Source organism: Cuculus canorus, chromosome 9, assembly GCF_017976375.1.
Source record: "Cuculus canorus isolate bCucCan1 chromosome 9, bCucCan1.pri, whole genome shotgun sequence".
NCBI lineage: Eukaryota > Metazoa > Chordata > Aves > Cuculiformes > Cuculidae > Cuculus > Cuculus canorus.
The window spans coordinates 19,062,688-19,089,588 of record NC_071409.1 but is presented as its reverse complement, the minus strand read 5'-3'; the positions used below and the strand labels follow the sequence as shown (position 1 = coordinate 19,089,588).

Below are 26,901 nucleotides of genomic sequence, written 5' to 3'. Positions count from 1 at the left end.
GGATTTATGGGCTAAAAAGTTTATAATTGACTATATTTTTCATTTTGTGATGGTTGATTTTATTTTGGTATTTGTTTCGGGAACTTATTGCTTAAGTCTTTGAATATACGCATCTGTTGTAAAAATGGAAAACTGATAGAGGCACGATTGCTTACTGTAATAGGAGAAAATTAAAATCCCGTATTCCATGGAATAGAATAGTAGCAGAATGCTGAGATAGGATGTCTGAAAAAGCATCATTTTAAATGTTACTGGGTTGTTCAGTTATCATTTGTAAAACCTGTAACCGTGAGGCGTTTCAGCCATTTTAAATTACTGATGTATAAATGTTTAAATTATACCAACTATAAAGATAAATATTTCTATTATGCTCCAAAATTTGAAGATCATCAGTAACTTCCTATTCTTCATAAAGTTCAATTTCATGCAAGAGTAACTGATGTTTTCAGATGCAGTCAGTGGTGCTGTGCCTTCTGCAGAGCTTTTAGTTGTTAAGGGAGAAGAAATCAAAAGAGGAATAATTTTGACTAGCTTGTGGTTGATTTACTGAGGCCTTTGTGACAATGTATACCGTACTGTGCTATTAAACCCAAGTATTTTGATGTTGGCTATTTCATGTTTTATCATAATTGTATAATTACTGTATTTTCTATATCCAAGTTTATTCCCATTAGCTTTTAGACTTAAATGATTAAAGGCAGATTTTAAATTCCGTGTGAATTAAAATACATTTATTTTCTTAATCAAGTCAGCCTTTGCAAAAAGTTCCCGCTTGTTTGGATTTCACCCATTATTAAAGTTTTCCTGTCTCAAATCAAAACTCAATCAAAATTTAGTATTCCTAAAAAGTTTGTGGTCTTTTTATAATTAACTGAAATTAGGGCATAGTGAAAACCTATTTTTAACTACTTTAATAGTCCTATTTGAAATTCTTTTCTTCTTTCCTATAGTGAATGAACTTTCTAATGATTCCTCCTTCTTTCTAATTTGCGTTGTTGTCTGGCTGCCTTGCATTTAGTCAGCAAGGGTAAACTGTTAATATATCACCGGGAATCTGTCAGGAGTGTCTATGTATCGCTGCTACTGCTGACAGAGTATGGAAATTCACTGGAAATGACGGGCTCAGTCTACTGGGGATTTTGTCTCTTGTCAGAAACACAATGACTGGCATCTCAAAATCTTCAAGTAGGAGATGCAGTAACCGAGCTCTGGTATGGGGCATTGTGCTTATCTAGCAAACCACCTGCTTTCTGTCTGGATTAGTATGCCGTTCTTATTTTCCTGTTTACCAGTAAGCAGCAGAAAGATGTTTATTTTGGTAGTGTTTACAGAAATGTCTGTTTTTATATCCTTGTTGCTTTACATTTACAGTAGTAACAGAAGCCTATGAGTTGAGTTGTATTATTTTGCATGGTTAACAGCGAAATAGAAGTTTTCAGCTAGTTATGAAAAAAACCTCCCCAACAAATGCATGGTGATCAGACACTTTCTTTGGTAAGAACTTGCTCCTTAAAAATAATTACTGCTTTTTGGTGTTACATAGGAGGGAAAATATCCATGGTGATATTATGAAGTCCCAATTTCATTCCTGTGCTTATATTGCCAAAGATGATTAAAATTAATAGTAGTTCATGCATGGGAATAAATATAATATGATATATTTTGGTAGAAGCTCAGAAATTATTCATGTATGGAAATAAGAGTAATGGTTCAATCTTCATCTGATCGCAGTAATTAAATCAATTTTTAAAACAATAATTGATCATTAATCTAGGGAAAAAAACCTAATTAAAAAGTTCTAAAAGAAACAACAATCAATGATTTTTCCAAGAGTAATGATTCCCACTCTCCATATGCATTTTTGATAAAGGATGAAAGGCTTAATCAATATGGAAAAAGGAGAGCAAAAAAGCTCTTATGTTTCTGTTTGTCACTTAAAATGGTGGTAGCCGTGACTTCTCTGTGATTGCGTGTCATTTGCTCTCCAGTTGGGCTGTTATGTCTGTGAACTATGTTAAATTATAAATATTTGGAATAGTCCAAAGTTTCCAAGTAGTGCAATGCTACAACAAGGAAGAATTATAAAGAGCTACTAATCTTTGTTTGGCTTTTTTTTTGTGTTTTGTTTTTGGTTTTTTTTTCCTTTAATGTGCTTTTCATCCCAAACCAAATCTTTACTTTTCAATTGGGAAAAAGATTGTAATATTCAAATGATACGATAAACTTTGTCCCTGTTTGCCTGTACCAGGTCTCTGTACCTGTCACATCATCAGTACAGACAGAAATTTGCGTGATTTACCCCATCCGGTTATACCATCTTAACTAATTCTTAGACAGTGGTAGCATAGAAAGAAATTAGTATTTCTGGTGTTGAACATATTTCACAAAGAATCAAGCCTTAGCTTGTCATTATTTCTTACAGTTTAATTTTGCTGTTGGCAATATGTAAAAAAATATGATGGCATATTGCAACCTTACTCTTGAAACTGTTTGGTTTTGCATTTATTATTAGCAGATCCTCAACGTTATTTGAGGTTTTAAACATATTTATTAAGTTTATGTGAGGGGGATGTTGCTGTGCCCTTTCTTTCCTAGCTTGTAAGCCAGACTGACTGTGTAGTGTTAGATGGAGAGAAGAGACAAGGGGCTTTGTTAAGGAAGAGCCAGAAACTTTAGAACCTGATTATAAAAATGATTATCGTACACTGCCTGCATTAGGAATGTGTTAAACTCTCCTTAGAGCTCTGAAGTGTTGGCCATTATGAACCTGGCTGCAGTTGGCATACAAGTTTTATCTTGCGTGTTTTGCTTTGCTGCAGTAATAAAAGCGTAAATTAGAAATGGGAAGATCCTAAGAGCAAAAGTAACAAAAAAAAAAATCAGTATTTTATAGTTGTTTGCCAAAGCAAAATATTTTTTTCCTCTTCCTTTTAAGAAACAGAAGGCTAATGCTACCCAAGACACTTTAAGTGCCTGTGGAAGAATTATGCCATAGGGACTCCACCTGCAGTTACAACTGAGAGTTAATGTGGTACCATACACTAAAGTGGTGATGTTGCACTGCATCACAACTGAGGGACATGTATCTGTAGGAAGGGCAAGTCATGATATAAAGGGTTTTTTTTCTAAACCTCGAGCCTAAAGTGCTATACTTGGATCCTAACTGTGATGTCAGTGCACTGTTGTCATATTAATAATTCATCAGTGTGTTAAGTCCCCAAAACTGTGCTCCGTTGGGTCTGTGTATAACCCAGCGGTTACCTTGTCTTGCAGGTTGTTGCATGTCTGCAATTCGTTATTGAAACCACTCAAGTCTGTGAAGTAAAATCCCTTTTTTTTCACCCTTCTCTAATTTTGTTTCTCTTGAGTTGTATTTTCAGTCGGGACTAGGATTATTGCAGCTTCTGTAAGTGTACTCATAAATATCGAACCATTTTACATTACTTTAAAAATGTAGTCATCTATTAAGACCGCTAAAATGTAGTCAGTGCTGAACTACACCTTGCAGATATAAAGCTATGCCAGGATCTCTAGACTTTCCCTGTTTCAATACCTATTTGACTGTTTGAAGGTCATTATGGGTTGTTCCTCTCTGGAGAAATGCATTGTGTGTTGGGTACACAACAGGACAGGGAGTTTTTTTCAGGAGGTGCTGATAACAGAGTTGATTTGCCAGTTTGCTTGATGCTAGATCATGTTTCTTGCTTTGTAGGCTGCTCAGTGTAGAAATCGGTCTAATTTACTTCAATTTAAATGTAAATGATCCTCTTTTACTAGAAGCAAAGAGAAACTCTAAAAACAGAGATTTATTCCCCGACAATCCTATTAATAACTTTGTCAAAGGATCCCCTTTTAAATACTTGTTTTGCTATTTGGCATTAAAACATTTCATAGAATAACAGAATGTTTTGGGTCAGAAGGGACCTTAAAGATCCAAGCCATGGGCAGGGACACCTTTACTATCTCATGTTGCTCAAAGCCTCATCCAGCCTGGCCTTCAACACCTCAGGGATGGGGTATCTATGACTTCTCTGGGCAACCTGTTCCAGGGCCCCACCACTCCCACAGTAAAAAAACCACATTTCTTTGTAATACCTAATGTAAATCTCATCTCTTCCAGATAAACAATTACCCCTCATCCTATCTCCGTGCTGCCTGATTAAGAGACCCTCCTCAGCTTTCTTACAAGCCCCCTTTTAGTATTGGAAGACTGCTAGAAGGTCTTCCCAGAGCCTTCTCTTCTCTAGGCTATGCAAGCCCAACTGTCTCAGGCTGCCCTTGTATGGGAGGTGCTCCAGACCTCTGATAATCTTCTCATCTGGAATCACTGTAACAGATCCAATGTCCTTCCTGTGTTGAAGATTCCAGAACTGAACGCAGTACGCCAGGTGAGGTCTCACGAGAGCAGAGTAAAAGGGCAGAATCACTTCTCTTGACCTGCTGGTCACGCCTCTTTTGATGTAGTCCAGGGTATAGTTGGCTTTCTCAGCTGCAAGCACACATTGCCAAGTCCTGTTGAGCTTCTCATCCACCAGCAACTGTGAGTCTTTCTCTTCTATGTATTTCTTACATAGACAACTTTTTAAAGGTGTGAATCGGAACTTATTCAGATTCAATCTGAAAGTATGTGCACTTACTGGAAGCCAGGAAAATGAACGAGCGTTGTTTACTTTTGACCGGTTTTTACTAGCTTCATAATGGTTATAGAAATTTCGGGGGTGTAAATGTCAGTGTTTTATCAAAATCGCAGTGAGGTTTTATTATATGCTTTATTTTGAAAACTTTGGCCACCTGTAGTTGTATGATAGGATGTTTATAGAACCCTTACTTAAATTATGTGCTGAGTTTGCCTAAAAAACATGTCCTACTATAATAGGAAGCAAGGCTTGCCTTGGTGAGCTTTCTTTCTAGATTAAATAAATAAAGATTTAGAATAAAGCAGAATCAGTTGTATGTGGTGCAAACTAGCAGATGCAGAAGAGAGAATTTGTACATGTAGTTGAACCACAGGGACTCTGGATGTTGTGGCTGGTTCCCGGCTGACTGAAGCGCAGCGCCCGATGCACAGCACTCCTACAGTGATGCCACTTTTGAGCACGATGGGGTTGAAAGGAATGTGAGCATCCTACCAGTGTGAAAACATGTCAGGGGCCTGCAGATTACTGTGTTCTGCTGCACTGTGAGCAAGGGAGATAGATTCTAACTGTTTTCTGAATTGTTGTGATTACTAGGCTCAGTCTAGTGCTTTATAACAAAATACGGTTGCAAAGCTGGTGCTGGAGGGGAATGCTAATGAACACTAGTGATGTTTTGAAGTCTTGAAAGCACGCTGGACTTGTTATTTTCATTAAAGGAGTCGATGAGAAATTAACTATTCTGTTTTTTAAAACATTCACAAATATACTAATTTCTTATTTCCAGTTGTTTTTTGTGCCTCCTCTCTTCCTTGCTCCCTCTCCACCCTAGTTCCCTGGCAAAAAAGTTGGGACTGGCTTGCTGTCTTCCAAAGTGTATTTCCAGCATTCATCTCCACTTGTCACGTTCATGTAATGAAGAACAGGAAAGACATATCCCATACATCCAGGGGTTGTGCTGGATTTAATTAGATGAGTGTAAATACCAAGTAATTCACCCTATCTGAGTGCTCCTGTGCTTTTTATGTCATTCCATGTGAAGATGGAAAATCTCTCACTGTTCATGCTGAAGCTTCATTTTTATTTTGCATGGCAGAGGGGAGTTATTCCCTTGATGTTTATCAGTCTGTTGAAGTATCTTAGTGCTTTGTGAAAGTCAGTAATTTTGAGTTGCTTTTTAGTTCTTCATTAAACTGCTGCGTGTCTACCATCTCACAAACAGCAGTGTAAAGGAAGTTGCTTACTCTAACTAAAGTGCATGTAGATGTTACAGAAAATGCTACATACATTCAGAACCTAACGAAAAAAAAATCTGCTTTCTTTTAAAATGAAAGTATGGTTTCTGTTTATGATAACAACTGGGTATGCTATTAATTTTTATTTTGTGGTTCAAATATTCTTTATAGGCAAAGGTGCTGAAACAGTTATAATTACACCACCACATTTGCTGCTTGGAATATAATTTACTGGCTTTGGATTCGGTGTCTTAATTACTTGATTGCTGTATTTTGGATTTAGGTAAATGTCTCTTCATTTTTGTGGCATTCCAAGTATAATTAATATCAGCAAAAAATATTGAAGTCATTAGCCTTTAGTGTTCAATATTTTTCTTTTTTTGTCAAGATGGAAGCATGTGTCAATAAGAAAACAATTTCCATTTCAAATGAGTGCTCATAAATATGTAGAAATTAAAAAGCAATGAATTGTTTTTTATGAATTTTAATGGATAGTATGGTACTACATTATGCGAAGGAAATGAATGGCATAAATTACAGTAGTACATTAATGCGTATCGTTTTCTGGTAACTCATTTCGTATGTGTTAGTCACATCTGTGTGCGACCTAAACGAGTTGTTGTAGAATGCATTTTGAATCATTCCCGCAACACTGAAACCCTTCCATTACTAAACTGGAATATGGTAGCAATTTTAATACTGCTAGTCAAAGCTATAGCACTATTTCTGAGAGACTGAGGAGAGGAGACTTGCTTTGTCTGCTAAAGAGTGTAAGGGAAAGGATATAACGAGAAGTAGTGATGGCTTTTAATGCTGTATTGACTTTACTGCAGTTTCCTACTACCTTTGAACTACATTAAATTTCTTGGCAAGTTAAATAAATTTTAATGTAGAATGTAACCAAGTAGCTGTATGTATTTCATTGTGCATGTCCCTTGTTGAAAGAAACTAAAGGAAGAGATTATTTGGCAAAGTGGTGTTATTGCTTTGTATAGTTATTTGCTTTACGTTGATGGTAGGGATAGAGCATTGTATGTGGTCACAGGGTGAATTAATGGATAATGATAGAAAGTGTATTACACAATTTCTAATAGACATCAGTGGACAGGAAATTTGTTTCTTCCTCTCAAATCTATGATCAGAGCCAATTGTGTTCAGAATAGGACAGTGGGTATAGGCAGACATACTTAAGATGGAAAGGTAAGAGTCATATCTGTTAAAAAAAAAAAAATAAACCGTCATTCATGTGTAGCTTTGGTTTCAGAGATAGAAGGCTACAGAAAGACCTATATCTGAACTGTGGAGGTAATTATTACTGGTCAGCTTCAGTAACTTTTGTTGGCAGTACAGAAAAAAAGGGGTCAAAGCAGAGTCATGCTGAGCTTCAGATAGGTGCTTGTAGGGCAGAAAGTAGAAAGGAATGTAAGTAGCAATGAGGCAGTGACTTAAAGCTAGTAGAGATGTTTTCAACCTGGCAGCTGCAGACTGAAGAAGTTGTCGGACTCTTCTAAGGATTCATGAGGGTAAAGAAGAAAATAAAATCTTGTGTCAACTGGCCTAAATTTGCGGAACAGGAGTCTGAACTGGCAAAAGAAAACTTCGAGGGTCAATAAACTGAAAAACCCCTTGGTTAGAACTTTAAGTTTCAAGACCCATGCTCAGCTAGTTTTGCTGGAAATTTAATTACTAGTAACTGATTGGGTTGTAAAGTATTTCCCTACCAACAGTTTAATTAACTGCAATTACAATTTTAAGTTTTGATTGCACTTTGTAGCGGTGGCTTTCTGCAAAGTTTTATTGCTATTAAAAGATGCTGTGCTTCTTGGATTAAGAATTTAACATCCTCTTAAAAAGAAGGACCAGAGAAATTCTCTGTCCAGATGCTTTTTGTTTTAGTCATCTTTGGGAAAGTTAGCCTTTGAAATGTGTCTAAATTTTGCAAAAAGCAGTACCTAGATTTGTTAGTGTATCAAATATGCACAAATGGGCAGTGTAAAGCAGTAGCTGAAAATCAAACATCATGTCACCACTATAAAAGGATATCACACCGATGTTGTACCAGACATTTTCAGAAGTTATTTCATTAAAGAACTAACTTAAGACAGTATATGAGATTATTCCTAATTTCAAAGTTAGTTAAAGTAATTTATTAGAAATTAAGTCTAAGCACTGATCTATGGGTTTTAATCAGTAACTTGCTGAAAGCAGGAGGCTCAAGTTCGCTAAGTTTAGTCATTCCTGAAGGTAAACTTTAGAGCTCTTTCAAACTCTGAGAAAATACCAGTCTGTGATTTGCTGTTGATTTAACTGAAATGAAAATATGTCCCCGAATGTATTCCTTTTGAAGAAAAAACTATTCATTCCCCTCCCTTCTGGTCTGTACAGTGCAGTATTAGGTAGCAACGCATGAATGTTTCTAGAAGAGGGAGCCACATCTAGAACGGAGCCCAGTTCATTTCACAGCAGGCTGTATGAAGATACCCGGTTATTCAATGTTTGTTTACATGTCTCCATGTTATTTCACATTACATTATGGCAACGTGCCTCTCAAAACTAATTTATTTCAATTGAATGCAAATTGATGTAGTGCGGGAAGCAGGATGCCACACTGGTGCATTACAAACTGCAAATATTTTCCAAGTATAATTATTCTTTCTTCTAGGTGTGTTCATAGAGGAAGATGACTTTCTCTTTAGAAAAAAAAACTTGCTGTACACTTGCTGTACCCTCTTGATTTGCCCTTTAAAAATAGATGTGTTTTCATTCTAGAAGTCTATTGAGCAAGGATACTTTGAAGTCAGTGGCCTAAAGGCATTTGTTTCTTCTTGCAGCATTTTTCACATATTTCCTTGATTCCCGAGGGTTTTTTCTTCTGAGGCGTACATTCTCTAATGTGTCTCCTACTCAGATTCCATCTACCTTCTTATATAAAAACCTGTCTTCCTCCTTGTCCTCTTAATTTCCTTTATGCAAACTGTAACACACAGAAGAATAACAAGCATACAGAAGAGCCAAATAAAACATCTAAAAATAAAATCTGTTCATTAATGGAAATCTTAAATAGGCTTTAGAAAAAGACTGTTATTTTCTTTACATTTGTGCCTATTTTTGTTTTCTGAAATGGCTAGAACTAATATCAAAGATTACATGCAGTATCAGTAGGCTTGTGGGGTTTGTTTTTAGAAAAGAAAAAGCTCTGCAGCTTGGAGATAAAATGTAATGTAGTAGTTGCTAAGGTAACTGCATGTTTTTGTGAATAGTGGAACAAATTAGGTGAGCAAAACATCTGTAAATTGTCAATACATAGGTTAGATCTGCCCTTGAGCTGCAGAAATTAACCTCTTCAGTCCTGCTAACAAAGCCAAGGAACGTGGAGGAGGAGTGGTTATGCTGAGCATTCTGTAAAGCTCATACTCCACTGAATGGTGTCACTTTCCCCTGGGAAACAGAGGTCAGCTGTGGCAGTGGTGGGTCTTCAAAGGGCCTGTGAGCAGGGACAATTTAGGCTTGTGTGTGAGCATGAAAAGTGGCTTTTGTTTCGTCTGGAGCGATGGAATGCATTTGTTTGCCTGCTGCGTTCAACGTGCTAGTCTTATCTTCTGCCTTTAGCATCAACTGATCTGTGGCTCTGGGCATAATTCTGGAGAAAGGCGAGCTGTGAGCTATCCTGGTCCAAAGGATGGGGCCACTTGCCATTGTCTTACATGGCTGCGTGATGACGGGTATGTGCCCAGAGTCCTTTGCTGGCATGGGCTGTTCTCATTTTCTGCTTATACTGGAGGTGATTTTTGGTCAAGTGTGCTCCTAAAAAGAGAAATACAGACTTGGTCCCCTAGAGGGGCACCTCTAGAGGCTGAGCATCTACCACCCCCATACATCCGATACTCCTCTGAGAACACACAGTAGCTTAATGCGTATACAGTTATCTTGGCTTAACTTGACACTTTGGCAGCTTTAAGTAGTTAAAGCCTAGGTGTTTTCGTCAGCTACTTTCTGGACATAACCAACTAGCTCTTTGCCAACTACAGGTGACGAGTAGGACGTGTTCTGAAAAGATCTGAAACATAAATTTTACAGGATGAAAACGTGATGCTGTTATGTGATTACTTTAAAGATTGATGGCTTGGGACTCCAGTCAAACTCTAGCCCGTATCTACTGAGAGTTATGTATGGTTTTATTTGGGAGGAGAAGCTCATTGAATTTCTTCTATCACACCAGAGGCTAAAGGCCTGAAATTGAGAGCAGTAGAATAGCAAATACCTTAATGGTTCCAAATCCTTTAATAATAAAAATCATTGGCCTCATCACCATGCAGAGCAGGGATTATTTTCCAGAAGAAAGTTAGAAAGTCCAGGTGCGTCTAGATCTTGGTGATTTTTGTGTGCCCTTATTTCTGAGTGGCCAGCGCTGGGCTTAAAAAAGATCTTTATTTCCTACCCTTGAGATGTCTACCATGACTTCTGCAAATTGAACCAGAGGTGCCTCAATAAGCATATAAGCTGCAGTCTTTTGAATTTTGCTGAACGTAAAGAACCAGAGGTTCATGACTAACTAATTAGTGCAGGGATGAGTCCTTTTTTCCATCCCAAACACTTGTAGTTAGTCGTCCAAACTGGAAAGTCACTTGAGCTTAGCATGCCATGGCAGGATTAGCAGTTTCTGTGTAAGACAGGAGGAGAGCGTTGCATGTTGGGGTAATTTTAAATGTAGAAGTTTTGTATTGTTTCCAGCCTCAGTCCTTTACAAGAATAAAATTCATTATCATTATCTGTAATGGAGATACACCTTCCCATAGTCACAAAGCTTAGGATGACAGAGCAATAGAGGGAGATCTGCTTGTAGTTCTGTCAAGACCTCGTTCATTGAAGGCCACCTAGATTCTTTCGGGGGCAACGCCGATGTGCCAATGGTGGAATCTCTAGCCGACTTGTTTCCTCCCACCACTACAGGTTTGAATAAGCTGTAGCTCCTGCACCAAATACAGCCCTGTGGCTCATCGTGTGAAACAGCTTTTGCATGGGAGTCATGCTCTGAACCTCTCAGGAGCTGTCAGTGTTATGGACAGCGGGGCCAGGAGGTACCGGTACCTGTTTCATGTTAGATATAGTGAGGCTGGAACACGCAGCTTCTTTATTCAATAGTTCTTTATTATATACTTACCAATTAGTCATGAGTAACTAATTTTAGAGTTTTGTTTGGTTTGTTAGAATTTTGAAGCAGTTGTGAAGTTAAGCACAGTTCTTTTAATTTTTGAAGATTTTTTATGTTTTTTGTAGGAAACATCCATAACTGCTGTCATTGAATAATTTTAGGGGTTTTTTTAAGGTCTTTAAAGAATTTATAAAAGCAACAATTATGTCAGGTCTAATATTGCTTGCATCCATTCCTGTGGTGTTTTCCACTTCACCTAACTTTTTGTGTCTCTTCAAGCTAGTTGCAATCAGAATTGCTTTTTTCAGTGAGATTTGAGATATAAGAAAGAATAAGTTATTAATGCAAGGCCTCATGCAGCCCCACCAGTTTTCATCCTTACTTTTCCAAAAGTGAGAAGAGTAGATGATGAGAGCTCTCCCACAGAGGGTAGGACTTTGGGCACTATGTTAAAAATACAGGCAGGTAAAGAAATAAAAGTAAGTTTCCTGCGGATCTCATGTTTTATTATTTTAGGTGGTAAATGCTTATTATGTACACTTCAAAACTGTGCATTCTGTACCTTTGCGCTTTGTAGCATGCACATCCAAATAGCATTATCAGGGTGAGGAGATAAACGTATTCATTAAATATGGATCTTTATAAATATATTATGGTTTACTTTGTCTTTTAAAACACATTTATCTGGAGGATTACTTTCATGACATCCCTCTTCTCCCAGTGAGAACATTGATTTCTCCTCTCTAGGCCTCCTTTAACAGCAATAGTTTTCTTTCTTTTCAGTCCCTACTTTGCATACCCTGGTTGTTTTGCTGTTAAGAATTCCTCAGTTTCCTTCTGGAGATCTCTTAATTAAAAGCTGTGAGCCTTTAATTATTCTACAATTCCAGCAAGTTCTCTTGAGAGGATGAATCCTGTCAGTTCATGGCCAGTGTTGACACCTGCATAATTTCTACTGTCTTTTGGATGAACGGTGATTATTTCTCAGAAGAACAATATCAAAGCTTTATTGGAAACCTATTCTTGTTATTGGCCTCTAACAGAAAGATCCAGACTGTTAATGGCTGTCAATGTGAAATGCATTTGGAGGCTATCCAGAAAACACACTTTTGTCCCATTAAACAGAATTTATGATTTTACGTATTAAAAAAAAAACTCCGCTCTGTAGACAACAATTTTTATTTAGACGAGTCAGACCTAAATGGTAAAACTAAAATAAGACTTTCCTTTTTTCCCTGTTCAGCCTTATAGTAAAGTCTGTTTGTGATCTGTCAGTGGGAGAAGTGGAGGAATTGACCAGACACTGGGGTTTAGACATGAAAGCCTGACCCACTATTCCGTATTTCATCTCCTTTATTGGTATTTCAGTAGTTTACTGGATCAAAGAAAAGACAGGTGAAGCAAACCCACTGCCACTGAAAGTGTGGCAGAGAGATCTTATACCATGGTGATAAATGTAAAATACGTGTGTGTAGGATGCACGGAAAGGGAATGGGATATGACAGTAAAGAAAGAAGGAAAAAGAGGGACAGAGAATCCCTCTGCATTGTGTTTGGTTTTCTAAACTAAAGTGTTGTCTCTCTGCATGTTTATTTTTTTTCTGGTGGTCCGAAGTCCTGAACTGCTTTGAGGTTCTTTGGCTCAGGCAGATGCTTTTTGCTTGTAAGCAGTTAGAAAAAAAAATAAATCAGTCTGTTAGCCAGGGACGTGATAATGAGTGGTAAATGGAAAAGAGATCAATTATAAGAAAATTCAGGCAGGTGGTTATGGATTTAAACCACAATGAGAATCGTAGCTGGTTTTGATAAATGGGAAAAATAAACTCAAGAGACAATTTGTGTTGCCAACAAATAGAACGAATTCTGAAGAAAAAAAACAAAACAACAAAAAAACCCAACACATTACCCTTGTACCTGAAAGTGATAACAATGATCATAAGGGGATTTACTGAAGAGAGAAACATACAGTCTATCTTATATGTTTGTCTCGGGCATTCATCTGGTTGAATATTGCCAATGTCACTTAAATGTGCTTCTACTGTGTATTAATTTGTTAGAATGAGGAAGTTAAGTTTTCATTCTGTACAAATGTATAGGAAAGCACTATTATATCATGTGGTTGTTTTAATTAAGAATGCGATACTGGGGGAAGGAATGCTTTATAATATGGGATGTGGGCAGGATTTCAGAGGTTTTAACAGAAACTGTGTCATTCTGTACTTAACTATAGAAGTAATATTTTTCGAACCAAATTTCTATTTTAGATTGAGGGATAGTGTTTTGAAGGGTGAAACATGGGGAATATTGAATTTGTGCTTGGATATAACGTACTGAGAAAGGGATGCTCTTGCTGTCTGAATTGGCTGCTAGTTAGTTTTAGATAAAGGTACATAAACTAGTTGTCTTTTCATAAGGAGGTTCACAGACATTAAAAGCAGGAGCATGTTCTGTTTCTGGAGTGGTATTAATAAGTACAATGTATTCCCTGGAATAATCAGAGGATGGGAATAATTTAGTAGTACTGATTTACGTACAGGCTGGTATTATAAGTCAGAGATTTATTGCTGAGATATATTTAAAAATAGCCAAATAATTTGTGCTTACAATAATTGACATAACTGGAACCGTTGTCCAAAAGCTATAAATGTTTGAAAACGGGGGGCTAGCCTTCTTGCTCCCCATATCTAACAAATTAGGAACCAAGAATCGGAAGCTGGATTTGGATTAATGTGTGCCATGGGCACAACAGCTGAGTGTTTGCGAATAAGCTTTTGTAGACTAAAGGTTATTGTGGGCATGTGTTGAAGATTTGTGATGCAAATAATGTGGAGTGTAGGGTTGAGATTAGAATCAAACTGATGACTAAAAGGCTAAAAGCTGAGATAAAGTAGATCAAAAGGTTATGACCCTCATGTCTTACGCGGCTTTTATTTGTGTGTAGTCCTGGGATTTTGAAACTGTTCACATACCTCTGAATCGCTATCTGGAAAAATAAAAACATAGAGCTAAATGTAGAGCAGAATTGGACTGCAAGGCTTTTGGGAAGATGGAATGAGAGCTTTAAGATGTAACAGTGAAGCTACTTGTGTTAATGTTTGCGTATTGCAATTATTGAGGAGTATGTATGAAGTTCAGAGAGGTTTTGGTTGATAAGAGGAGCCCAAGAAATTTGATGAGCAGAGAATATTAACTGTTAGGGTATCTAGCTCAAACACTTATACAAACCTTATTGATAGTTTATTAAAAGGAATAAAGTTCTCTTTAAAGAAAAATTAGTATGGATGATAACTTAAAAGAGAAAAAAAATTGTATAAAAAGATATATTGTTATTCAAAATGCCAAAATACTGTGTTAAATTCAGGATCTCCTCTTATTTTTACTGCTGAACATTCAGAGAAGCCCTTCTGACCTTCTATGCTTTAGCAGCTGTCAATAGTTGAGCCATTATATTCATAAGTAATTTTACAGTACATCTTATAGCACATACCATAGTTATATTAATACCATCGTAGCACAACCTGAAGCACAGCTCCTTTCTCATCAAACATTGTTAGAGGTAGCCTACTGAAAAGATTAATGAAATGCAGACTTTATTAGTCACAGTGGAACATGTAATTTGACTATTCAAGTTGCTGCTATTGTTCACCTTAACCCAAACCTTTGTCCACAGCAATTTAATGTGTTTGATCTCTGAGATGTGCTTAGAGAGGATAATTGGCTGATGCAAAGGATGGGAGCATCCCGAGTTAGGTGGCACTTTGTGTATCAGGAGGAGGCTGGGAGTGCTGGTGGCACATTCTTTCTTTCTGCTGCACTCCTTTGGACCAGGTTGTAGGTAAAAACTCACGTCAGACATTGTTACTGTGCTGATGCTCAGCAAGGCCATGTACTTGGTACACGCCCACCTTGTGGCACACGCTTGTATGTTTGTCAGGTGAACCCACGTGCTGCAAAAGAGAATTTAAAGGGCTTAGTGGAAAAGCAAAGTCAGATTGGTTTAGATTTTCCCCTACAAAATGCGTAGGAATAACCTGAACATGGTCCTCTACTAGGAATAGCAGTTCATTGTTTAAATACTGATCTCAGTAAGAAATAGTTGTGTTATAGGATATTTTATTATTTTTTATTATTCTTTAGAGAGTACAGGTCTCCTTCAAAGATGTAAGCCTGTGTAGCAATTCTTGCTCATTTGTCTTTTATACTTCTGGATCTCAATGAAAAAGGACTTAATAGGTAAATCAATGTTCTGTCTCTTTCTGACTTGCCTTCAGATTTGTATGTTTTTAGACCAGACTTTTTAATAAAATGGATTTGTGTGGCAAGGTTGTCTGTAGGTGCATGTTTTTGAGTTTAACATTAGTGACAGAGAACATACAGTTTGGAGAGGAAAAGGAACCCGACAGCAGGTGGAGCAATGAACTATTTACGTTGCTGTATTCTAGTATTGCATTTGTGTTTTTTCATTTTGTACTTGCTCCATCTCCTTTTTCTCAGGCTGATCTGATCAATTGTCAAATATCTGCCTGTCAAAAAAAAAAAAAAAAAAAAAAAGGACTTTCTAATCTGAAGATTAATTGGGTTATTTCACAGGGAAGTTACCAGCTCTTGTAAAGATAGGAAGAAAAGGGACACAAATTCCAACAGCTATTGATTAATAACAGATGTATATTCAACGGGATGGAAGATAAACTGCTCTTTCCAGGGATTTGATAGATAGGGTGCTTGCTTCCCAGTTTCCCTTAGAATGCTGCAAGGCACCTCTGTTGGGCTGCAGAGGGTGTTGAATTTCCATTGATTACATGATAGCGAGCATTGATCAGACCTCAGTTGCCAGTCAAGTCTGTACTCCTACTGCTTCTGTCAACCCTCCTCCAGTAGCAAATAACAGTTTCAGAAGGCTGTTTTCCTCCATTTCTATTCTTTTATGTTATTTCTTTGTGCTATTAAGGACTGACTTGAAATGATATATGTTCCTAGAAAAGATCAAATCCTAGAAAAATCAGCCGCATGGGCATGCTCTTTATAAGTTACTTTGTTTAATGTGTAAGATGTCCAGCAGAGTGTATAATCCACTGTTTTGGTCAATTAGTAAATCAATACAATCCAAAGCAGACTTATAAACTGCGCACAGACAACTTAGGGAGCAGAATCTTTAAAGCCGATAGCATCAGCCAGCACGTCTGAAGTTATAATGACAAAAGTACTGGTAAGAGAGTAACTAAATGCTAGATTGCTTTGTAATGCCATTGTGAGTAAAAGGGACTCTGCTTTTGTACACGATGTGAGGGAAAAGCGTTGTTGGCCTACCGTAGTGCTTTTGTCATTTCATGTGCGTTAGCTGTATGTAGATAGGTAGCTGCGTGTACTAGAGAAGGAGTAAGCAGAAAATATAAAGAAGCAAAAGAGGAGATTGATAGCAGAAGTAGTAGGGAACCGCAGGAAACAGTAATTCCTAACCCTCTTGCGGAGGAAGCCTGAAGCGTTTCAGATGCTCTCTGCACATCATGCACAGTAGAGTTGGTTCAGGTTTTTGTTCTCATCTGTCATTGGTATTGTGCTTGTTTGTCTTGTAAAATTAATTGTTGGGATTTTTTGCATGTATTTGAGCTGTGTTATTCCTTAGATGAAATCTGGATTGATTTTTAAAGATTACCTGTCACCTTTTATTCCTTCCAGTGTCTATTTCTCATGAATTTCTCACTGGGGGTTCGTATATGACTACATTTTAGTACTACTGCAGACTCCCCCATGTGAAGGCTGCATCTCTTGCAGATCATTGAACTATAAAGAACTGTATAGGATGGACTGGCTGGATATTAACTTTTTGGTGGATTGACAGGTATTTTCCTGGATGTTAGCAACAGAGGTCAAGCTAACATACAAGTCATATTCTGTCCCCATAAAGTACTGTGCTTTTTTGGTTTGATGTTGTGTTGTGCTGAGCACCACCAGCAATGTCCAGTGACCGACAAATTTAATTTGAAAAAAAAATTGTAGGAACAAATTTAATCCAGTAGCTATTTGAAATCTAGCTCTTTAATATTGGATGTGGGTTGTGTGTGGCATTTTTTTGTTTGGTTTTTTTTTTTTTTTTGTTACATGCACGAAAACAGTTTGAGGTGGTCAAGACTGGGTCACTGCATCCCAGAAGACAGACATTAAGAAGAGCGTGTGTCCAACCTCTGACAAATTTTTTGACGCGATCCTATGAGCATCACTTCTGGCAACCGTGCTTCACCAGGTATCGCTGCAGCAGCTCCAAGTGAGGGGGCCAAATTCCTTAGCTGAAGGGTGCTTGGAAGAAGGGAGGAGAATAGACTGTATGATTATGTGAAAGTAAATCTGTTGCGTGATAAGTTATACTGTTTTCAATCATCGTAACCGTCAAATTAAAATTGCATAAGCATTGGTATTAGTTTCTAAATTTCAGTGACTGTACAGGTGAAAGAAATGCCTGCGAGCACAGAGAAGTTAACTTAATGAAATATTTAAACGATCAACTTAACTTCCTGATGTTGCCCCTTAGATGTGTGCACTCGTTGCTGGGGATTAACTGTGCTTTTGCTGCCAGAGAAAAGTTGGCTGGTGTATCAAGAACCATCAAATTTCAGAGAATTTTCTCTTAGTGAAAGACAAGAACTTCTCCTTAAATGTGAAAATGTTATGTGGAAGTACGTACAATAATTTGTTTTAATTTACAACGCATCACAGCCTGTATGGATTTCTTTTTTTTTTCCACGTGTGATACTGTTTGAAAGACTTTACTTTATAACTAGAAACTTGAAGGAATAACAATGGTTGTCAGGGTTTTGACATGGTGATAAATATTAATGAAATACTTCATATGAACTATGGTAAAGCCTCCTTAGAAATTCAGTCAGATCTTTTCCCTCATTAGCTGAGAGCTCCTTTGTCATTCATGCAGTAGCTCACTCTTCTGGAAGAACAGAACTATGCTTTTCAAGGAAAATTTCAAGAAATCTCTTTGTGTCATGTGTCATGTGGTCTTCCCTAACTCATTTTATAAGAGTAACTCTTTCAATCAATTCCCAAATTCTAAAATTACTTTAAAATATATTTATTAGTCACAAACATGCATGATGGTTTAGATTTCATTTTAGATGATATAAAACTTAGGAGTATTTTCCAGGCATGTACAGAAAAGGTGCATTATTCATTTGAGAAAATAATTTGTTTAATCCCCTTGTGTTTTGGGGCTTAACTGTCTTTGAATGCCTCCTAAGAGCTTTCCTGTAACAGCAGCCTTTTGGCGGATGACTCCAGCATCTCATCGTTTTGGAGGTTGCTACCAAATTGGCTGTTAGTCATTGAGGTTCTCCACACTGCTTTTCTTTCTCAGAATAACCATACCTGTACTTTGAAGTTACATCGTATTAACTTAAGACGTTGTCTTCTGATCTCCTATGAAGAAATAATAATGCAAATATGAAGGTCTTCCTGATTCCAGTTCCTTGGGCTATACCACCTGCTCGCTGCGATTACCTGAGGCTTTCCATCAATAGTATCTTTCTATACTGCCAAACTTCAAAGGAAATATACTGTGTTACCTTGTATTAATGATTATTTATAATGTTGTGTGTTGAAATTTCTGGCTTTTCTTGTCTTGCTTAGATATTTGTGCAACTTTGCCTTTTAATTAATTTAGAAGTCTTGATTTGAGTTTTTCAGAAGATGCCTAGGTAAAAGGGCCAAGTAAATGTTTTCATCTGATTTGATCAAAAATCTGTCCAAAATTTGAAGGTTTTCTAAAAGGAGTAAATTATTTTATCCTGTGAGGTGTCTTGTGAACGTATTATATTGTGTAAAATTTCTTGTGGTTTGGGAGAATTTAAGCAGAATCTATTTGCTCACGGTTCAAACCCTCCTTCGGTGTACTTAACCAAATTGCACCTTCTTTGTGGGCTGATCCTGGCTGTATCCTTGACTTTTTGCTTCTCTGGTTTTGATTTGTTTTTTTTTGCCCTTCCATTCTCCTCCCGTCTTCCTTGACCATACATCCCTCAAATACAGCTTCTTTGTTCATGCAGATAACGTTATTGACAAGAATGTGATTGGGGTGGAGATTTGTCCCCTGCACTTTCAGAGTGCTCTCATTTCAGCTGTCTCCATCCAAAAAGAGAATGATCAGTTTAGCAAGTAAAATCCCACTTCAAAAAATTTGTGGTGTTCTTATGTGAACCTCAGGAGGTTCAACAAGGCCATGTGCAAGGTCCTACACCTGGGTCAGGGCAACCTGGCATTTAAATACAGGGAAACCATAAGGTCTCCAGGGAGACTTTATAATGGCCTTCTAGTACTGGAAGGGGCATGCAAGAAAGCTGGGGGGGGACTTTTACAAAGAGACATAGTTATAGAATGGGGGGGGGGTGGCTGTACATTGGAGGGGGGAAGATTTAGACTAGACATTAGGAAGAAGTTCTTCACAATGAAGGTGATGAGGCACTGGCAGAGGTTGCCCAGGGAAGCTGTGGATGCCCCCTGCCTGGAAGTGTTTGAGGCCAGGTTGGATGGACTTGAACTAGTGAGAAGTGTCCCTGCCTATGTCAGGGTTTTAGAACTAGCTGGTCTTTAAGGTCCCTTCCAACCCAAACTATTCTATGATTCTGTGATATCATAGGATCTCATTCTAAGATGGTTAAGTAGAGTTCAGTCCTACCACATCTGCATACAAACGTAAATTTGTACGTTTCATTCACTCATCAAAAGAAATAGGTCCATTTTCCACATAGTTGTAGTGAATTCAAGTTTCAGAGATGAATTTTCTGCCATTTGAGAGACAAGATTGACAGGTGGAATGCAACATGAACTCTAGACTTTAGATTATAGCCCACCTTGCCATTGAACATCCTAAATGTTTGGACAAATGATAAGTATCTAGTTTTATAATTTTGCAAGGGAGCTTAATCTCAAAAGAAAAACAAAACCCAAAACTGGAAGCTGAAAAGCTGAGAATTTTGGGAGTTTATTTTTCCTTAGGCATTGATATTTTCATTTTAATTCTTCTGAGAGAAACCACAACACAAAGTTTTAATTCTTATAAAGAAATATTTTTTTTTTTATTTGATAGAGAATTTTGTTGTGCAACATTATCTAAGCAATTCGCAAAAATCTTGGATTTGTTTAAAATGATTCGAGATGTCTTTTGGAGCTCTAAAATAGTGTATGTTTTTAAAATTCAATTAAAAAAAAAAAACGGAACTTCAGGACCATGAAGGTAGAACTTTTCCCAACAATCACATATACATAATTTTCATTTGCCGCTAGATTTTAGTACTAAATTTGGGAGCGGGAAACTAAACCCAAATATTTCTACCGGTGTATTGACTCTGTTTCAACAAAAAGGCTGCCTCTGTTATAGCTTTTCAGCATTATAACATTCCATTCTACCACTGTCCATTATAGCAGCACTTTATAACACTCAAAGCTTTTAATTAGCATTTAAGGGTTGGTCCATGCTGCCCCTGCCTGATGCTTCGAAACCCACATAGTTTCTGTTAGAAATAAGTTACAGTATTACAGGTTGGCCCTGTTGTTTTGGATTTATCCAGTGTTGTAGAGGTTCACCGTAGAAGCAATATACCACAAAAGAGTCTTTAATTATGATATATCATAGCCTTTAAAATATTGCAAGAGTGACACAGTGAATCTGAGCTGCCTGAGCAGTGTTCACTGAGCAGTGTTCTCATTGTTGGGTTTTCCCTTTGCTTTTGGTTTTCCCTTTGCTTTTTTCAGCATGGAGCCTTTCTTATTTGAGACAAATTAAATTAAATCTCTTTGTGACAAATTGAATTAAGAATTTTTGCAAAGGCCAGGCTTCTGACAGTGTCTTAAAATAATTTCAAGACCAACAGTGTGATGTCTTAAAGTAATTGTTAAATATGAGTGAACTGACTAGGCTAAAATAAGAATCAGGCCAATTAAACCTCTCTTTGAGGATAGTGGTGCTTGTAATTGGGAATACTCAGGAAATGTTTCCCTCATGCTCCCTGCAACTGCCCCCCTTTTTTCTCCCAGAAGAGGGTGGAAAGTGAAGGGAGAGAACACCCACCTGAAGAACTAAATGCTAATGCATTATCATGCTCACATGGGAAACTTGAACATTTTCCCCAGAATATGAAAACTTATAGTGAAGTTTTTAAGGTTTTTAGAATGCATTTCTGTGAGACTTCTTGTTTGTTTTGGGGAGAGGGAGGTTTTTTTCCCATTGAATCATTAGGTTGGAAAAGACCTTTGAGATCATCAACTCCAATTGTACCTGTCCACTACTAAATCATGTCCCCAAGCACTCATCTTTTGTTTGTTTGTTTGTTTTTAAAAGAACCAAAGCTTTGTGAGGGAAAATCTCAACAATCCACTATTTGTGGTTATGCAAAGGGTTTGATAAGTGCCCCTTGACAACCTGTGATTAGAAAGTGTGGCCATAGCAATGCAGCAGGACTTGTATTCTATGGTATCAGCAGTCTGTGGAAGCCTTACTTTAAAAATAATCTTTCAATCAATTTTTCTTCCTCATTAACTAGGTGAGAAATTACATTATGAACTACATTGTGGGTGTACCGTAATCTTCCCCTGCAGCTCAATGTGGAACAAACAATTTAATCTTGAGTCAGGAGGCTACTTCTGTAAATAGAGAACCTGAAGAGAGCTGTGTGTGGGGAGGAGAAGGTGCCTGCATGTAGGTGAGTTTTGAGCAGACTTCAGTTTGCCAGCTTTTTCTAATAGGTGAAAACGTATTAGATGACATAAGTTGATTTAAAAAAAATATTCATTATTATTTTAGAATAGATTTAATAAATCTATAATCTATTTTCTGAAGATGACAGTCTCATTTGAGGGAGATTTAAAACAAATATCTCTAAGGAATAGCTCCCTTCATACAAGGAATGGCATGTGGTCTTATAAAATGCAGGTAATGAACACTAAACGGAAGATAAATATTTCTTATTCTTTACTAGGCCTTTATATCCTGTACTACTTGCATCTTGCATCTTTCATCTAACTGATTGATCTCTTTAAGACTGCAGGTTTTGTAGTAGCATCTTTGGAGTTTGCAAACCTTGTCCACTTAAAAGATCTTTGGGTTTTGTCTGTTTTGGTGTTACTTGGTTTTGTCCTGGCTTTGGGATACCTATGTTGCAGTGAGGTGAGTGTTCTAAAACTGTAAGACTGAAAACAGTGTTGAAGACAGCAAATAGTATGAGAAGACTGTCTCTTCAGAAAAAAAAAATCTTTTTTTTTTTTTTTTAAGCGATGAAGCTTCGAGAAGCACTTAACATTTGTCAGTTCTCATTGTCTGGCAGTGGGCACATGGTACAGTTAATTGATAAGAGTACCAGTACTAAGCCACTAATAAGCACCAAATGACCAAATCCTCAGGAAAATTACTTATATCCTTCCATTTTAGCTCATTAATAAGTTCTGCTGGATCACAGCGCATACAGGGTTTTACAGGGCTGAATCCTTTTATTTTTAAAAGAAACTTTACACTGACTTTTCCTACTGTGAGCAGATTCCAAAGTCTTCAAGATTTTTTTGTTGGTCCTAGACTTTCTATGTCACAGCAGTTTCTAGTGTCTTGAACGTGGCTTAATTGGCTCTCAGATGTGAGAACAAAATGGTCTGTGATCTGTAGACAACATGGACATATGCAATTACGTCATTTGAGTGTATTGGTTGGGAGCCCTATAGACTCTCTTTTTTTATATCAGAGCTCCCTTTCCACAATCAGAAAGAATTTCTTATGGAAGGTTTTAGGAATCTGATGTAGATGTATATTCCCTGTTCACACAGGGGTCTAAAAGCGAGTGTAATTTTGTCTTTGCAATATGTTGCATTTTCCCTGAATTCTTTTGCATTATAGACTGAGGAGTGGAATCAAGAACTGGTGTTAACAGCAGCAATGTCTATATCATTTATCATTGTCTGTTGATAATATTTTTTAGCATGGCACTTAAATAAAGACAGGTCCTTACAAAAGATTATGAAATACAAAGAAAGAGGATCAGTTATTACCCAATAGATAACTCTAAAGTGTATTAATCTAAATGGGTTTCTCACACTTTGTTTGGTTTTTTTAAACAAACAAACAAACTTGTATTCCACATCGCCTCGATTTAATAATTGTGAAATTTTAGCAGCCAGCATTAGAAAGAATGCCATTCCGAAAGTGGTATGTGATATTACTGTCTCTTCAAGACGTTGTTAGTACAATAGTCTTAATGGGGCAAACATACATCTAACTCAAGATCACCTTCACCCGATCAGCTACTGCTAACAGTTCCCTTAATGAAAATTCATGGTAACAGAAAAGAGGTGAGTGGTGATGATCTAAAATAGATACTATCAGACACAAATATGTTTTATGAATTTGTGCCACATGAAGCCTTGGGAAATCTTATACACATGAATGCGTTCACAAATTATGTTTATCTTGTACGTGCACAAGAGCAAATTACATTTTTTTTTTAGTCTTCAGGGTATCTGCAAGTGGGTCTATTCTTGCAGATTCAGTCTGAGCTAAGAAATATATCAGTAAGGCTCTAGACTTTACAAGGTCACTTCAGATGGATAGAGTTATACAAAATATCTTGTTGAAGCTTGAAAACAGATGAAATTCAGATGGCTTTACTTTTCAGTATTATGTGGATTTCTTACTAATTCAGGAAAAGTATGTATAAGGGCCAAAGTGTCACAGAGTGATTAAAATGCTCTTCCAGGTTCCGCTGTTACAGAACGGGAAGGAAACTATAGTTTCGGAAAGAGGAAACTAAGCCTAATTATCTCTAGGTACAAGTCATGATTTCCTTTTTACTTCCACAGAGAGGGTGTTAAGAGTTGTGTTCTGTAAAATGGATCAGTCAAAAAAAGTTAAATATTTAAGTGAGTTACATGAGGCTTAATTACAGCATTATATATTGGATGCTTTCCAGCATTAACAACAATGTTCCCTGTGCCCGCCTCCCGCTGCTGCAAATCAGGAACCTGCAAAACACAATAGTATGCCCTTTTCGATTGTAGTTATATCATCTAGTTGTAGGTAAGTGAAAGAATTGCATTAAAAGGGGTTATTTTCACCTTTCGTCTTAATTTTTCATCACACAGAGAGGTGATAACAGTGCAATAGTGTCTGGCCTGCTTTTGGTAAGTTTTTCAAGTATCAAATCTATATTTGAGATTTTTCAGGTTAGTTGCAAGCTCTGACATTTCAAGGAATGACAACAGAAGCAAAACCACACAGCTATGAGTAATTTGCCATTTCCCAATAACCTTCCAAACAGAATCGAGTGGGTTTTGCATAGCTTTCACAATTGCTTTGAAGAGCTTTCAAATGTACCTCTCATGTTGAAACAATCTTCTAACTTTGGTTTCCCACACACCAGCCAGTTGTATGTCCTAAGTAGTCCTCTGCAGGGCATTCCCAGACTGATGTGTGAGAATTTAGTGGTTGAACCACTCCTATTTCTTCTTCTGTGGCTGCCAAACCAGTTGTTTTAGCTATCGACTTTCCCTTTTAATTTTCATTGTCTTAGTTGTTCACATGTACGAAAGAATGGAAGTTATTAACTTGGATGATGATAGAAGTACTGAACACAAACTTGTTTAAACTGGGTCTGTAATCTCAAATTTAGACGATGAATCTTCAAGTGGAAGCAAGTTCTCTGCCAATAGTGTTGTAGATTCTGTTAGCTTTTCAATCCATATTTGAAAATAAGACTTTTATATTTTCTTTCCAATCCTGTGTCAGTGCAAGTCTTCTCTGAATTAATGCAGGCTGCTGAAATAAACTTATTACAAATCGGGAAACAAGACCTACAGGGAATATGTGACATTTACTTTGGGACAATGCTGTGGAGGAATGCAGTCGGTGACTGGTCCAGGACGATCTGCTGAATAAGTACTGCACATGCCCATATGTATCATAGCCCCCAAAAAACCCCTCCCAATAGAGATATGAGGCCCAAATGGAAGACCAAATGAAGACCAAAATTATATTGCACTTCATAATGCCATAAGAAAAAGCAAGAGAAATAAAAGCCATGGCTATTACCCTGATTTCTTGCAATAGAAGCATATTAGTAAGTAATATTCAAGCAGTCCTAAGCATGGGCCATGATGAGGAAGGACAAAATTGGAATGTCAATGGTCTTTGCCAGTCTTGAAATGAGTACTTCTTCCCTATTGTATTGAACAAAGTGATACATTTTGAAGTCTAATTCTTAATGAGCAATCCCTTAGGCTCCCTGCAGCTGTGGGAAGGGTTCTCATTATGTTCTGAACGGCTTAATTTTCTATGCAAGGCTGTTCATGTTTTTAGTTCAAGGGGAAAAAAAAATAATAGAAGTATTACTGATGAGAGATGTTGGAGAAAAAAATAAGTCTACTGGTAGAGATACACTGAGCAAGAGCTATCAGTCCTTGTTTAGCAGAGTAACTAATGTTTTGATGTGTCTTAGATGGCAAAGGAAACTGCCATTTGAGTGTTATTGAAGGGCTTTCTTTTCCTCTTAACCTGTATCACTGTGTCTTGATGCTTGGGGGCTGTATCATCTTCCTCTTTGGAAATCAATGTAGTGGTTATGTTCCTTAGTACATGCCTTGCATTCAGGGAATGGGAGAAGATATTTTTAGAGTTTGAGGATGGTAAAGATGAGGAAAAGTCTTATTTTCAACTACTTTGCTCTAATCATGTTAGTGAGTTGGCTTTGGCTGAGACCTTGCAATTGTTTTCAGTCATTGTGGAGTAAAACTGACAATCTAGAACTGCAAATCTAAGGGTGTTAGAAATGAAAATATTTGATACTTTCTTAGTGGGTTTGATAAGACTCTCCTTTAGTCTGTCTCACTTCTGAAGTATATAACTTCAGTTGTGCGATCAACTTGTGTTACCATTCTTTAAAAATCTCTATAAAATAACAGACTTTGGAGTCATAATCACAGATGTAATGGAGAACTGTAAATCCTCTAAGTATTTTAGCTGTTATTTTTTAATTTGTTAATAAATCTTTGAAATGTTAGGACTCTGTTTTACAAACCTCAGATATTAAATGGAGAAGTTGTCCTTTAAAAATGGTTATTGGTGACTAGTAGTATTAATATGAAAAACTTATAGTACGTGTCCTGGAATCAATGAGAAAAACAATAAGGCGAATATAGTCAGTTCTTGAAGATCCATTTCTGCAGTAATAAAATAGGCATGAGACTACATTTTAGTCCAATTTAAAAATAGTGACTCTTAAATACATAGTGGGAGCATAATCAATGCAAATCTATGTAAATAGGTAGTTGTGGTGAATTAGAATGTAGTACTACTGAATGGACTTCTCAAAATTTGATTAACTAAACAGACCAAAGACTCTGCCTACCAAGAAAAATCTTCTTTATTCTATACCGGTTGCTATGTTAATTTGAGAAGCTGATGATTTTGGGCCATTAATCATAATAATTAGAGACAGATTTAGTGAGCTTCAGTGCAGTTCTCAACAAGACTAATAGTTGTGTAATCCAGCGTTTATTAATATAAATGAAGTAAATTAGAAGCGTGACATTATACAGAGGAGAAAGAAACTTCAGGAACTTTCCTAGATCCTCCCCAAACTGCATTCATTTATAGTGACGTGTTTTTCTTCAGTCATTTGCTTTGTTGTTCCAGTCCCTTTTTTTTTTTGGTTCCACATTAATAGTGTTGCAGGTTCAGCCTGGATAAGCAGTGTAGGAGAAGAATGTGTGCAATGATCTCTAACTGTGTTTACAGTTACTTAATACCTGTAGATTTTGATATTTGAGTGGAGAAGCGAGTTTCCAGCCCTGGGAAGTTGTACATTTTTATTTTATACATATTCTTATCAGTAAGATCATGTTCT

The 26,901-nt window shown here is 37.1% G+C and overlaps 1 protein-coding gene across 12 annotated transcripts in view; it reads left to right on the top strand.

Annotated features, from left to right (window-relative positions):
- NAALADL2 (N-acetylated alpha-linked acidic dipeptidase like 2) overlaps positions 1-26,901 on the top strand; it is a 461,442-nt gene that overhangs the window by 119,075 nt on the left and 315,466 nt on the right. For 3 of the 12 annotated variants that reach the window (XM_054074704.1, XM_054074705.1, XM_054074706.1), the window contains 3 exons: positions 4,248-4,388; positions 4,470-4,540; positions 17,134-17,261. The exons of 6 other annotated variants lie outside the window; for them this stretch is intronic. In XM_054074704.1, coding sequence (XP_053930679.1) covers positions 17,228-17,261 — 34 coding nt within the window. In that variant the 5' untranslated portion in view covers positions 4,248-4,388; positions 4,470-4,540; positions 17,134-17,227. Of the gene's footprint in view, positions 1-4,247; positions 4,389-4,469; positions 4,541-17,133; positions 17,262-21,614; positions 21,721-26,901 lie in introns of those variants that run through there. 3 more of the 12 variants (XM_054074711.1, XM_054074703.1, XM_054074713.1) reach the window with 3 other exon arrangements.